This window comes from Lynx canadensis, chromosome D1 (genome assembly GCF_007474595.2).
Source record: "Lynx canadensis isolate LIC74 chromosome D1, mLynCan4.pri.v2, whole genome shotgun sequence".
NCBI classification, from domain to species: domain Eukaryota; kingdom Metazoa; phylum Chordata; class Mammalia; order Carnivora; family Felidae; genus Lynx; species Lynx canadensis.
The window spans coordinates 40,197,770-40,213,864 of NC_044312.2; the positions used below are offsets into that span (position 1 = coordinate 40,197,770).

The 16,095-nt window shown below is 36.4% G+C and overlaps 1 protein-coding gene across 4 annotated transcripts in view; it reads right to left on the reverse strand.

The window, feature by feature from the left end:
• DEUP1 (deuterosome assembly protein 1) overlaps window positions 1–16,095 on the reverse strand; it is an 86,029-nt gene that overhangs the window by 40,936 nt on the left and 28,998 nt on the right. For 2 of the 4 annotated variants that reach the window (XM_030333425.1, XM_030333423.1), the window contains 4 exons: window positions 15,827–15,940; window positions 13,594–13,836; window positions 7,388–7,533; window positions 3,790–3,895 (listed from right to left, as the gene is read on the reverse strand). In XM_030333425.1, coding sequence (XP_030189285.1) covers window positions 3,790–3,895; window positions 7,388–7,533; window positions 13,594–13,836; window positions 15,827–15,940 — 609 coding nt within the window. The remainder of the gene's footprint in view (window positions 1–3,789; window positions 3,896–7,387; window positions 7,534–13,593; window positions 13,837–15,826; window positions 15,941–16,095) is intronic. The other 2 variants (XM_030333426.1, XM_030333424.1) reach the window with 1 other exon arrangement.

The window sequence follows — 16,095 nt, forward strand, 5'->3', positions numbered from 1 at the left end:
CACTCTATACCCATCACACAACCACTGCAGAATGTGTGACGGAAGAGGTCTGGACTCACTCCCCAGAGGTGGATGGACCAGGCATGTTTTTTAGGGAGAAAAAAACTGGCTTAGAACGGTTAGGTGCCTTGTTCAAGGTCATAAAGCTATTAACTGGCAGAGGCAGGACTAGAACCTAGGACTCTTGGTTTTAAATTCAGGGTTTTTTTTTTTTTTTTTTTTTTTTTTTTACTACATTGTGGGTACTGTTTGTGACTGAATGCTATGTTTTTCAGAATCACGTTATAATAAATTTCAAACTTCATGTATCCATGAAAATGCATCACCTCCTGCCCTTACGCCTGTGGAGTCTCCTACTCTTAACCATAGTTAGGCCTTCCCTGTCAGCAAACTCTGGTTCACCTTGGGCTCCTCCCCACCCTGTCCCACCAAATACAGTCAGGCAGCAAATTCTGTCCCTTGCACTTCTAAATCTCTCCTCTGCTCTGCATTTCTACTATCACTGTCTTCGTCCAGCCTCTTACCACCTTTCTAGAAATCATTAACTGTGTCTAATTCTTGAGATCTGGAGATAAAGTACCCAATCGCCAGTCTCAAGATGATCGTGGTCCGTTGGGGGAGACAAAAATAAACAATCAACGTCAGGGGTATGTAGTGGAGGGATGCTTAACCCAACCTGGGGATGTCAGGATGGGCTTCTCGGAGGATGGGACATCAGACAAATACTGAAGGATGAATAGAAGCCAGACGGAAGGCAGGGGTGGAGAAGGGCTCCCAGGCAAAGAGTGAAGAGTAGGGGTGAGAGAGAATGCAGACACAGCGAAGCAAGAGGAGTCTGGAATGGCCGGGACTTGGCGTGTTGTGAGACATGAGGCTGGAGAGGTTGGTGGAGCCCATCCACAAAGAGATTTATATGAATTTCTCCAGGGCACTTACTTCTAAAACTGATTTTATTTTCATTTCATCTTTAAACATTTCAGGATATATCTGTAAAAGAATAAGGGCACTCTCCTTCTCTTTTTAAAAAATAGCCAGAATACCAATGTAATATCTTAAAAATATTAACAACTCCTCCATATCATCAAATATCCAGGCAGTATTCAAATTTACAAATGTGTCAGAAGCTCAATGTATGTTTTTCTGTTTATTTATTTGAATTGTGATCTAAATATGTGGACTGGATCATATCTTTCTTTTTGTGTATGTTCTAAGTAGTCTGTATACATCATCTAAGCCATGCAAGAGTTCTCTGTTTTGCAGAATGAAGGAGTTAAGTATGTAACTTTTCACAGTCACATTCCTGGTGACAGGCAGTCTGATTCTAGGACTTTACTACCCATTGTGCCATGTAACCCATGGGCACAGGGCCCTAGAAGGTGGTTCACACATTGGAAAAAGCTAGCATGGGATGACCTAACATGGAAAAGACATGTGTCCAGAAGGCAAACTTGGCTTGTCCTTAGCTTTATACCACCAACCCCCCTGTGATTTCGTTCTCAATACTAATATTTTTAGAATTTCAGAGTTTGACATGACCTTAGGAATCACATGGTCCAACCCCATCATTGAATAGATGAGGGGGAAAAACAAAAAGGACTCACCAGGAAGGGAACTAACTGGGCTTGAGTTACCCAACTCCGAAGAGCAAAAGAAGGGACCAGGAGACAGAGGGTACAAATGTCCTCACCCTGAGGACAATGTTACAGGTCTCATTTTGTCTCCAATCTTCTCTCTCTGGTTTTTTTTTTTTTCCTTACAATTTATTTGATGAAACAACAGGGCTGTTCTGGGGTTTGTCCCCGTTTGGATTTTGCTGATTACATCCCTGTTGTGTAGTTAACATGTTCTCTTAAAATGGAACTTTTAAAATGTGCAAACATGAATATCCCATTATGAGAAAGGAATAAACTATTTTTATTATTTTCACAGCGTTTAGATACTAAAACAACATGCTATACTGCAAAGCTTCCTGCCAAATGAGATTAATTTACCGAGCTCTAAATGACTTTTGGCTTTATTAAAAATGTCAATTTTATCACAAAACAGAAATAGTTCTACACTGAAAAACAGAGAAAGAAATAAGACACTTGCAGGATTCATAATACATGGCTCTTGTTGCTTTTATTACAAGAGAATGAAAATGCTCTCCACAAACACTTCCTGGGAGCTATAGCTATTTATACCCAATTCATTTGTTACCTTTTCTGCACAGCAGTGCATTATCTAGAGGTCTCCAAGAGCCCATGAAGAGAATTTGTGCCTAGCATTCTCTCCTTCCATGTCAAAACTGTGCAATGTCAGTAGATTCCTTATTACTCAAGGTTTTATTGAGTGTGGGAGGTTCAGAATGGTGTAACTATACTTTAGGTGGCTTTAATCAACCTTTGTATCATAATGTATTCACTGGGGACACGAGTAAAGAACAGTTTTTCAAAGTTATACTTTTAAATAGCAGTGAAATCAGTTTCATGGGAGTATGTGAAAAATATAAGGAAAATGACCGTTAATTCATAACACCTTTTCTACACTTAATAGCTACCTGACGGTCAACTCTTTGGGAGACAGGATTTGCCTTTCACATCATTGTAGTTCCTACAGAAATGAGCAGAATAGCGAGAGTCCTGCTAGATGCTCAATAAATGATTGTTGACTTTATACAAACAGCAACTGAATTTATGAACCTACACAATTATGGGAGACCTTCACCTTCATTCATTCTCCAAATACTTATTTTCACTTTTGTGTGCTGGGATAGATGATAATTCAAAGCCACGCTCAGGTTTTTCCAATTGTTTAGATCATATAATATTGAATATTTAGGTGTGATCCTCAAACCTAAAGACCAGAGACGTGGGTAGCAGCCATGATAAGCTTCATGGAAAGGAAGCCACCATTGGATTTTGCTAGGGAGAGAAGAGAATATGCTTTCCGTAGGCAGCTGGGAACCACAAGGTGTTCAAGGACAGCGCCCGGGCCTCATTCCCGGAATACCCTTGTATTCCCAGCTCCTGGCAGTCTACTTGGCACATGTTAGGTGCTCGGTGACAAAGGGCGGGTGTAACCAATACCAAGAGCAGCCTTCGCTTACTAGACGCTCCCTCTGAGCTAGGCGAGCCCTGTTCTAAGCACTTTACTTGCGAGTTTTAAACGGATTTTAACTTAAGGGAAGAGCGTGGACTCTGGAGTCAGACTGCCTGAGTTCCAATCTGACCTCTGCTGCCTAACAGCTGTGTAACATCGGGGGAAATCACCTAACTTCTCTGTGCCTTAGGGTCCTCAAATGAGAAAGGAAGATAATATTAGCACCTACCTTATAAAATGGTTGCGAGGAATACATGAATTGAGATTTGTTACGCCCTCAGAACAGCTCCCGGCACAGGTCAGTGCCAAGTAGAGGCTCTTATTAGCTCAGTTAATCCTCATCGCGATTTTATGAGGGAGGTGCTAATTATCCCATCCCCAAGCTAGAAATGCGGCCCCTGAGCAGCTTGCACAGGCAACTTCCCCAAGTTCATGCACCTAATATATATGGTTGCATGCCTGAGTCTGTGCTCTCATTCTTCTCGCCATAAGCCACCTGTCACGGGGCCACAAGGCCCTTCACGTTTTAGGCACGACGGTGACTGAAGGTTTGCATTTTTCACAGCGTCGCACAGAAGAATGTCAGAATTAGCAGGCTGGTAGGTTATTATCTTTGGGGGAACTATAGAAGGAAAAAAGAAGGGAATGAGAAGGAAGTGTTTTCCCCCTCTGTATTCAGAGGCTTCAGAAGCCCCTTATTTTCCATACCTTGTTCAACTCTTTTTCATGATTTGGGTGATCTAGGATCACTGAAAACAACTCTTTCCTTTTCCTTTCTGGTTCTTTAGTCGAAGGTGAGTAAGATGATTCATGTCTACAGATTAAAGTGAATAAAAATTAAACTTCGCTGAGTAAACTGTGGTGATTATATTGTTAATTTAGACGATTGTAGGTTGCAGAAAGAGATTATTAGTTTATTGGAAAATTTTCAAGCTACAGAAATTGCAAATGCTAATACATTCAGATCCCATAAGTATTCACTATCTTAACTGAGTGCAAATGGTTTTAGTGACAAAAAATAAAAGGTAGCAATTAATATGGAATTTCAATTATATTTTGAAAATGGGCAGAATACTGGCTTTGCATACGTAGATAAGATTTTTATATGAGTGTTTTCTGTAGTAAAATGGCTTTGGAACCCCTTAAGAAAAGGAAACACATGGGCGCCTGGGTGGCGCAGTCAGTTGAGCGTCCGACTTCAGCCAGGTCACGATCTCGCGGTCCGTGGGTTCGAGCCCCGCGTCGGGCTCTGGGCTGATGGCTCAGAGCCTGGAGCCTGCTTCCGATTCTGTGTCTCCCTCTCTCTCTGCCCCTCCCCCGTTCATGCTCTGTCTCTCTCTGTCCCAAAAATAAATAAACGTTAAAAAAAAAAAAAAAAAAAAAAAGAAAAGGAAACACATCTAACTTGCTTCTACACTGTGGAAAGGAACTATGTCAGGGGGAGTCCGAAGGGAGCAAGGACTCCATAAAAGGGATCCAATGTGACTAAATCTGACAGCCTGCCCAGAGAAAGTTCAAATACATCTCTTCTTTGGCTGCTTCATTTATAAAATGGAATTGCTAGCACATGTGGCTACCAGAGGGGAGAAGCAGAAACTGGTACAGAAAATACAATTTCCACAGGAAGTCTGGAGAAGTAGAAACAGGTTCCCTTTTACATCTGGGAAGCTGGTAAGTGAAAAATCACTAAAAATCACTTGCACTAGCCAGGCACGGAAAGTGGCATGCTTTCAATGGCTTGACTAATCTGGGAAAGTCTGGTGTTCCGAGGAACGTACCCACGTGTGAGTGAGTACAATTTCAGATTTCCAAAGAACTTCTTAAAAGGTTTCATCAATCAAAAACTTAAGCCACACAAACAAAACAAAATCTGAGGAATGACAGAGAAATAATGAATGTAAATATTGAAAATAAAGGGATCTTTAAAAGGTATAAATTAATAGTGATATCCCTGAGGTACTTGTATCTAGACTGGATTGCTTTTCTTCTGATAATCAAATACATATGTTAACTGTAGAAAACAGAGTATATCAGAGTATATACTGCTATTACGTTATCATTAGGGAAAAAGCATTGTTGGCGTTTTTGCGTATACTGATGGTCTTTTTTTCTAGGCATGTGTGTATAAATATATACATATCTATAAATATACCTATAAATATATAAATATATACATCTGCATATCTGCATAGGCATATAGATACTATTTCCGTACAATTAGAATGTACTGCACACATTTTTCAGTCCCTTCTGTTTCCTACTCAGTCATCTATTGTGAGCATTCTATCCAATATTCTCTTTAAACATTATTTCAGAATCAGTCTTAAATTCTTCTCATTTGCTATTATTTGAAAGGGGTGAAAAATGAAATTTCCTATTTTTCAATTCTTCCTAAGCAATTTCAGGGAGTGGAATGATGATCTGAATGGGGGGGGGGGGCGGGGGGAAACACCTCATCATGGTTGTGTAAATTTCACTGAGTGATCGGAACAAACATCAAACTTCAACGTGGACAAGTTCAAAGAAGAAAACAGTAATCATGCTAATATAAAATGCTAATATAAATAGATAAAGGAATTATCAGTTGTCGTGTAGAAAAGGAATGTTGGAATTATTTTTAATAACTCTCAGAACATATCAGCCCAAGGTGCTTCTGTGGCTCAAAAAAAGAAAAAGCTAACAAAATCTTGGCATTATTGAGAAAGGATCTGAAAATGAATAAAAGCATTCCTATGCTACTTCTATAAAACTATTGTGCATCTGCACTCAGAAGTCTGGGCTGCTTCACCTTAATACAACTGTAAAGAAGAAACAGAGTCCAAATAAAAGAAACCAAAACAATAAAGAGGCTGGAATCACATTCATATGAGAACAAACCAAAGGATTAGAAATTTTCAATGGGAAAGAGGAAGGCTAAGAAGACAGCCCAAAGTCTAAGATACAAGGGAAGCTGTGAAAAGTTAAATATCTATCTTTTCATCAAATCTCAGAATACTAGAACTGAGGAATACCCTCCAAATGAGAAAGAAGAAAGATCAAAATAAATACCAACTTCAATAGAGAATGGCATTAGGCATGACAAAAGATTTGTATTGGCCAAATATGCAAATAAGTGCAAGATCTTAGATTAAATCCTATATTGAAGGAAAGTTGGCAATGTCTGGAATTCAGCATTGGCCTTGTGAGACAGCCCCACAGAAAGGACCTACCGTGCTCTTACATAAAACCAGAGCTAGGCAGGGGGTGCAAGGTTTGCTTTTCTAGGACACCTCTTATGTTTTTAGGCATATGCATTCTTTGTGCAAAGACATTTCTCACCAACTCACCACATTGGAACAGTGCCTTGCATATTACATTTTTCCAATAGATTTCCTAATGACCGGTGATAATAATATATAACTTGCATGTGGAACATGCTATAATGTTGACTGGTGAATAGGCATCCTACCATCTTTGGTGAGACACATAATAGGTCATTTTTAGGAACCTTAATTTGCCATTTGCCATTTGCCATAGCATAGGGCTCAAAAAATTTTGAGCAGATCCCACAACTTTAACGAAATAATTACTGTCTTTGAAACAATGTTATCATCTTTCAAGAAAATATCCCTTACCATTTGGTTAGTCAATTTTTAAAGTCCTATCACTGGTCTTGCATGAGCCTTCAGATTTGAGAAGGATTCAAGTTCCAAGGAGAATGAGAACATCAATGAATAGAACAGTCAAACTTTCTACTCACAAGTGTAAATATTTAATAATCCTTAGCAATCCCATTTCCTTTGTGGCTATGGAATACACAATATCTACCTGATTTTAAAAGAGGAAAAAAAATCTGTTCTAACAAACTCTTAATGCAACTGACAAGGGAGAGTACGTATGGAGACCAAAATAAATACAGCATTTACAAGTGAAAAAGTTAATAACAGGTTTATAGGCAATCAAGATAGAAACATCTGAAAATATGGAATAACTCTTATTTAGCAATATATACAAATATCAGCTCTATACTACTGCTTTTACAGTCTCCTGAGAAATACAAGTTCTGAGAAAATTTCTGATGTACTGCGATACAGAAGTATCCATACACCAGAATACAATACATTTTTCTAGGCAAGTTAAATACATTAATTTTGAAGGCGAAATAATCACTGATTTTATTTTTAATATCTAATATTATCCAATAAATAACAGCATGTAAATACAAAACAAAGAGACTTTTCATTCTAGTTTTAAATCTAAAGCTCTTAAAATCTTCAAACATCATGTCTTAAACAGTTTCTCTCAGGCTTCTGAATATAGACTATACCTTTTCTTATTTTCATGAGTGTTTTGGCACTCTCCTATTTTTAATAATTCCCTGTGCAGCTGTAATCGTTCCATTTCTATAATTCTCAAGAGATCATCACGTGACTGTAGCTCACTTTTCACTTCCGAGAGTCCTGCTTCCATGGCCTAAATAAAAACATCAAAAAAATGTTCAATGTTCGTATCTGGATACCATGATGTATAGTATATTTAAAAATATTTAACATCTATGAACCAGCTTAATTTCAAATAAACTGGTATTTAGTCCTTTTTTAGTCCTTTGCTGGCTCTGTCTTACAGAATTTCATTCCTTCATTCATTTATTCAACAAATATTTGCTGTGCCCTTATTATGTGCCCAACACTGAGGATACCAAGACTGTTCTCAGTGAGCTCACAGTCTAGTGATAAAGAAAAGACAAAGAATAATCAAATAATCACACAAATATGGTCACATTGTGTGCAAATTTGAGAGAAGGATAAAAGTAGGAATAAACGATTAATGTGTAAAATTCGGATTAATGCAAATAATTACCAACTTAAACAAGACAATAACCAACAGAGTGAGTTGTAAACCATGGTCTATGGTTCCCCTATTGCCCAGTAGTAGTCCTACTTTATCTGGCAACTGGAGACACCAGCAATCCTGTGAGCCCACTGTCTTATTTTGTTGACAAGAGACTTGAGCAAATTTAAAACCTGTTGGGAAGGGTCCAATCAGAAGAGAGGAGGATTAACAGTAATGGTGTGGGTTCTTGAGAAGTAGGTAGGGTAGGTCCCAAAGCACCAGGGGAAGAGTTGTGTAAAGCAAAAGGAAAGAAGGCAGGAAAATGGAATGTAGACCAGCATATGCATCTGGATATGGAGAGAGAAGACAGTGTCTCTCTGTTGGCTTCTATTTCCCTTGGGAGGTAAAAAAAGGCAATGTCACTGGAAGGAGAAGGGGAGGTGGGGGCATGGGAGTGATTTTTAAGAGTGGAGAAGGTTTGAAATGGCCTGCAATGGGAATGGGAGAATTAGCTGAGTGGAGCAACAGAGTGGGATTCCTGCCATGTTGCGTGTTCATTTGAGATCTGTGACCCTGGCCTGTTGAGAGTGATTTTCTCCAGCAGTACTTGGCTGTTCTCTGGGGGCGAGGAATGGCAGAGTGCTTCCATATCGCTGGATTTCTTTTACTTGCTTCTACAGAGAAACTATTATTTATTAAGTGTACCTGACCTAGGTCATCAAGTCCATCGCCACTTTAGTAGATGAGGAAATTGAGGGCCATACTTGGTCCAAAGTTACATAGCTTACAAGCGGCAGATTTTGGAAAAGAAAAATCCAGGTCTTTTGTCTACTAGTCCAGTTGGAACATTCAAGATGCAAAAATAATTCGTTTCAAGCAAAATAAGTGACATAGACCTGTAGCTTGCTGGTAAAGACAGGGTTGGGTGTTATGAGGGCAGGAGGTTCCTCTGCTAATAAAGGCTGCAGAGAACACTACAGATATTTTTAAAAAATCATTTATTAATAATTTTTTGTCTATATCATTAATAGATTTATTTGAATATAATCCACATCCCATAAAATTCACCCATTTAAAATGTACAATTCAGTGGGTTTTAGTATATTCACAAAGCTGGGTAAGCATCGCCACTAATTCCAGAACATTTTCATCACAACCAAAATAAACCCAATACCCTTTAGTAGTCACTTTCTATTTTTGCTCCCCATCACCCCTGGCAACCGCTATGGTATGTTCTGTCTCTACGGAATTACCTTTTCTGGACATTTCACACAAATGGGGTCATACAATACGTGGCCTTTGTGACTGGCTTCTCTCACTCAGCATAATGCTTTTATGGTTTATCCATGTTATGGCATGTATCAGTATTTCATTCCTTTTTATTGACAAATAATATTTAGTTGCATGAATATACTGCATTTTGTTTATTAATTCACCAGTTGACAGACATTTGATATTTCTTCTTCTTGGCTATTATGAATAATATGCTATAAAATTTCATGTACAAGCTTTTGTGTGGACATATGTTTTCTTATTCATTCTTACCCCCAAATTCACAGAGCCTAGAAATATCATTATGCAGACAGCATAGGATATATGAGTTCCCAGCTAAACTTTTTTTTTAACCTAAGCCTTAAATTTGTATTATTTTCTGGGAGACCTCAAGACCTGCGTTCAGTGAAGGACCTAATTGCAATACTTTGGCCGCAGAAGTTCCTGGCTGACCTGGAAATAAGAGTAAAAATGTATTCAAATGGATGATTTAATAAACTTGTTTGCATAAAGTCACTGCTTCAAACAGTGTGGATTTTTCAGATGAGGCTAAAATTTCAAAAAGGAACAAACAAAAGAAATGTGAAACAATAGATTAGCAAGTAGAAAAACAAATTAACTTGACGTGAATGTCATCCATGACTTTGCCCAATTGAAGTAGGCACCATCTGTGCTCCCTGCCTTGCAAATTTGCCTCCGGAGCAATCTAACTTGGAGCTGTGGGTAGACAGCTCGGTCTTCCTTCACTTGGGGCAGGGGAGCATAAAAGGGCTGTAACTCCAGGCCAATGAAATGCAAAGTCACCATGGGCTGGAGTTAGCTAAAAGTCTGTAAAATGTTTACTCTAATTAGAAAATAATACCTAGAAGAGTGATATTTGAAGATACTCCCTAACCCCCCAGGGAAAGGGCTCCCTATCCCTAAGGAAAAAAAAAAGCTTTGCGATCTCGCTACACAGGTGAGAGAATTTATGTCAAAATTGAAACTCTTCATAATACAAATCAATAATAATGATTTGACACATTTTTCTAACATGAATGAATATGCAAAAGATTTTAATTATAATTGACAGCATTATGTAAATTGACTAGGAAAGTACAAGAAAAGAGGTTTTGTTGATATTGGTAAATTGAGAGTTGTTCTTTGATTTATGCAATATCCCTTTGAATTCAACATTAATAATACCAAGTTGACACAAAATTAGTGAATTTATTTAACTTAGATGAGGTTGGCATGCTTTTGCATAAAACTCAAATTATTTATTTGTCAATGTGGATGCAAATAATTGGGAAAATGATTCTTTGGTACTTGATTCAGTTACTAGAACACTCTCAAGTTTGTTTGGAACAGCTGAGGTATGTAAATCTGCTTTTTTAAAAAGTAAACTCAATCCTCCACGTGAGGCTCAAGCTAATGACCTCAAGATCAAGAGTCACATGCTCTACCGACTGAGGCAGCCAGGTGCCCCTGTAAATCTACTTTTTTAATTGTAAATTTTATGAAATCTAAACACAGATCAAATATTTCCAGTGACTACTTGGCTTCCAAATTGAGATGTGTTGTAAGTGGAAAATACACACCGGAGTTTGAAGACTTAGCATGAAAAGAAATGTAAAATATCTCATTATCTCAATAATTTTACACTGATTATATGTTGCAATGATAATGCTTTAAATATATGTTGAATGAATATAAATGAATTATTATTATGTTTTAATTTCACCCATTTCTTATGACTTCTTTTAATGTGGTTACTAGAAAAACTTAAATTCTATTTGTGGCTTGCATTCTATTTCCACTGGACATTGCTGCTCTAGTCCCATAATGACACATTGACAAATAAAAAAAGGTCAATTTTTTTGGCACAGATATTAGAAAAATGCAGGACAATTTCTTTTTGTCATTAACCTCCAATAAGAAATGTTGTACATTTTTAAAATGTGAGTGTAGTACAGCCTAGTAAATAATTCTATGCAACGGAATTAGCATGTATACTGACACATTTCAAAGTTGTGGAAAGACAAGTGAGAAAAAAATTCAGATGCATCTGGCATTAAAATATGCTGTAAACTAAACAGAATTTTATATACAATAAGTGACAATAATTCAAATTGAAATGGTTGCCTTTTTAAATTCATGTGCAAGATATGGAGCATTGTCATATGACAGTTTTGCAAAAAGAGAAGGGAAACTTCATTCTAAATATATGCACTGGTTAAGTGATTAGTTACCTCCAATTATTCCCATTTGGTAAAATATAAATTTTGCAAAACAAGTTTAAGGCCCATCTGTTTAGTTAGAACTTTGCCGAATGGTCTGAGAGAAGCAGTGATTTTTAAACCTTCAAATCAGCTACCAAATAGTAATTAATTGATCTCCTCTTATTTAGTGTTGCTTTAAAGAGAATGAAACACAGGTCAAATTTGGAAATAAAACAGGGAAAAAGCTAAATAAAAGCATTATTTTCAGCATTTTTTTCCCAAATGCATCAAAAATAAGTAGTGTTTTTTTGGGAGTAGAAATCTTATGTTAGCTATCTTGAAGTTTTTGAAACAAACTACTTCTCAAAGATCTTTTCATTAAAGCTGTAACATATTTTTTGTGTAAAAAATATTCCAGGATAATTCGGTTAGTTTTTTTTTTTATGTTTTATGGGTTTTTTTATGTTTATGTTTTTTATGTTTTATGTACGCATATACAAGACATATTATATATTACAAAACAACTTGATTACTTAAATACAATTTGATACATTTTAATACATTCTTGTTTGTTCTCATTTCGTTATTTATTTATTTAAATTTTATTTTTTCCCCAAATATATTTTTTTATTTTTATTTTTTTAATTTACATCCAAATTAGTTACCAAATAGCGCGACAATAATTTCAGGAGTAGATTCCTTAAAGCCTCTTACCCATTAAGCCCATCCCCTCTCCTACAACCCCTCCAGTAACCCTCTGTTTGTTCTCCATATTTAAGTCTCATGTTTTGTCCCCCTCCCTGTTTTTATGTTATTTTTGCTTCCCTTCCCTTATGTTCATCTGTTCTGTGTCTTAAAAGTCCTCATATGAGTGAAGTCATATATTTGTCTTTCTCTGACTAATTTTGCTTAATGTAATACCCTCTAGTTCCATCCACGTAGTTGCAAATGGCAAGATTTCATTCTTTTTGATTGCCAAGTAGTTTTTTTTTAATAAATGTGGTTCTTGTATAAAATATAAAATGGAGATTATTAGTTTAAATTTAATAATGATCCTAGATCCAAGGATAATTAAATCTTTTTTTTTTTTTTTTGTGAACCAAAATCTGTAAAAATAATTTTGGCAAATTCTCTCATAGCAGTTGGTAAATAAATAAATATCATATTAAAATAAAAGAATTGATCCCATGTACAATGTGGCAGGATGGGGGAATGAGGAGTTTCCCCAAGACTAAAAAAATAACCCCTGGGAGTTTAAGTGGCAGAAGATCAGAAGTGGAAGTCTGCCCAGACAGTGACCTCCAAAGTATATCTTAGCATGAGAAAGGAACAAAGTGGGACTACAATGGGCCAGCTGACTTGGGAGAATTGGTAGAAAAGGCTGAATGCTTGTAGGTGGTAGATAAAACCATAGAATGTGTCAAGTAACTGGGATATCCATGAATAAGAAATATACATTTAGTAAAGAAATTGGTAATGACCAATTTATGAATGCTGGATAACCTTAGTGATGCAGAAGAGCAAAAGAGAGAAAGAAAGAAAGAAAGAAAGAAAGAAAGAAAGAAAGAAAGAAAGGAAGGAAGGAAGGAAGGAAGGAAGGAAGGAAGGAAGGAAGAAAGAAGGAAAGAAAGAGAAAGAAAGATTGTTGGGTTAAGAAGAAAATTAATTCTTGGAAAAATCAGCAATCCCATCTGCCAATGTGGAGGTTACCTAAAAAACAAAACAAAACAAAACAAAACAAAACAAAACAAAACAAAACTCCAGGCTACTCTTTGGTAAATGATTATGGTAAAGTGAACAGTGATAGATCACAGGGAGGGCCTCCATGCCTCTTATTGGAGTAATTAGATTGTTGAAACCTTACTAATTTCCTGGGTCTCCAACCCAGGATTCCTGCAAGTCAAAGGGGCACAGGGTCAGAGAGAGTAGTGGGGACACAGGGTGGCGTGAGGCTAAAGGGCCATGAGTGTTAGGCATAGAGGTCTGTAAGTGAGCGCTGTTATACTGTACTGGTAATGCATTATTATTATACTGCGGCAGAACCAAAGTTCATTCTGGTGGGGTAGGGTATTTAAGGGATTACTGAATTTACTCATCAAGTGAGAATTCCTTAGAGGAAATATGAATTGAAGTTACACATGTAATAGAAAATTATGTAATCCATACACCTGTTGACTCATCATTTATACAACTCGTGGGCAAGATCAATTGAGAAATAAATAATCACCTGGCACTGTCTTTGGTACATTTTCAGTTCTTGCAAAAGCTTCTGATTTTCATCCTGTAACTTATTCCTGCTTAATGCTATTTCACTCACAGCTGATTTTAGTTTTTCAATAATGAACTCATCTCTTTCACTGGCTTCACAACTGTGATCCGGTTCGCACATCAACTGAGGAACTTCTGAGCTGCCGTCTTCTATGCACTGTTTTTTACCATTCAGTTGAGTTTGGTAACTTTGTGCCTGTTTCTGAGAAAGTGAAGACTGTGTCGATTAAATGGAGAATATCATATTTAAGCTTACATGAATAAAATTCAAGAATGATAGAAAATATTTAGGAAAAATCTTTAAATATGTTTATAATGAAGTTTCACTCTTTGTAATTCAGTCTTGGGTTTTTTCCAAAACTTCAGTTTTGGATGACATAAAGAGAAAATACATTTGTATAACCTAAGAGTCAAGATGCAGAGTAGGGTAGGAAGCCTGGGGTAGGGAAGTCTTATTATGCAAGAAAGAATATTTACAAGAGGAAAATTGTGGATGTCGTTACACAGTAGTTGAAAGTATCTATATGATGAAAAATAAAATAAACAATTAAACAAAAGCAGTTGGATTGTAGGAAAAAGCAGTCAACACAAGTAACAAGCGTTAATAACTCTTAAGGTACAGAAACGTCTATACATCGATATGAAAAAGAGAAATAACACAAAAGGAAAATTGGCAAGTTTGTAAATAGGCAATATGCAGAAAAGGAAATGAAAAAGGCTCAGAAGGATATGAAGAGGTGCTCAACCTTGTAAGTAGTCAGAGAAATGCAAAACAAATCAAGCCAATACTACTATCAGTCCGAGTTGGGAAAAAATAAAAAGACTGCTAACATTCCATGTTGGTGAAAGTATGGGTACTCCCATAGACTGCTCATGAATTGTACATTACTATAATCTTTTGGGAGGTAATATGCTAGTATTCATTTAAAAATCTGAATGAACATAATACCCTGTGGCTCAAGAATAATTTCTAGGATTTTTAATCTAACAAAAGAAAAGTACTAGCATTTAAAGATGTCTATCAGAGGATATTTGTTATAATATTATAATAGCAAAAAACTAGAAACAACCTGAATGTTCATCAGTAAGGAGATGATTGAAAGAATTATGGTATATCTACTATATACTATGATATATATATGGTAATGTAAACCATATACTATCAAATATTATGCAGAATTAAGTAATGACTTGAGAGAGTATCCATATGGAAAGATAATTATTATTAAGTAAAACCACAAAATTTTAAAAAGGAAAAATATATAATTTCTCCCAAATCCACATTTTATGTGTTTGTACAAACAAAAGAAAAAGTATGGAAAGAAAAACACCTATTAAGTGTTTGTATTAAACGGATAAGAACGGGGTAGAAGATGAAGCTATTAATTTTACATTATTTTGTATTGTTAAACTCAGAGAACATAATAAACATATAATTCAAGTAACTTAAAGAATGAAAAATAAGAAACAAGACCCACATCAAACAAAAACCATAGTTTCTCACTGGCTTTGATAAAAAATTCCAAATTCCTTAGATGAGACTTTAAGGCTTATTATAACCTGCATCCAACTCACCAGCCTTACCATCTCCTACCTTCCCCACCTTCCATACAGACTCCCAACCAGTTGGCTCATTTTCTATACCCAGAATTTGCCTTTTGCTCTCTTGCTTCGGTGATTTTGTTGTTATTTCCACCACCCCAAACATATTCTCAAAATACTGTACACCTTCTTCAAGGTCCAGCCCCAGTCTAACCCCTGCTGTAGGATATTTGCTCACTATCTCAGCCCCAATATCCCCCTTTCTCCTCTGAACTCTAAAAGGGTTTCCCATTCACTTGCTATAAATTATCTGTAAATATGTATGTGTGTTCTACCTCTAAGCTGTAAGATTCTTGAGGTCAGAGACCAAGCAATCTCAGACTTTCTAAGCGACTTGCCCATAGACATGCAAAAACATATGTTATTTAATGACATGATGACAATAGACACTTTAAAAAGTACCATCCTTCGAGACACGTGGACTAAATTCACCATTAAAAATGTTCATGCACTTGTGACTTTACCCAGTATTAGACCTGTTCTGGTTATTTTCCTGTGGTTGGCATTTCTCTCTGTAGTAAGATTATGAAAATAGCAATAGTTAACCTCTAATTTTGTTCTAAGTTAGAGGATAGTATTAGATAATGTACCTGAAATTGATTACACTTCTCAGATAATAATTTTTGTTGAGCATCTAAAGAAACCAGATGAGTCTGATACAGTATCTCTTGCTTGTCCCATTCTCTTGACTTTGCTCTAAATTCCTTTTAAAAAAGTGGAGGTACAAACATAAATTGAGGAGAATTATTCACTTAAAAGCACAATGAGTAATGCTTCTTTCATTTGTACATTTTCATTCTAAAAAACTATACCCATTCTTTTTCCCCATTAGGAAAACAAAGAAACAAAAAAGTATTAA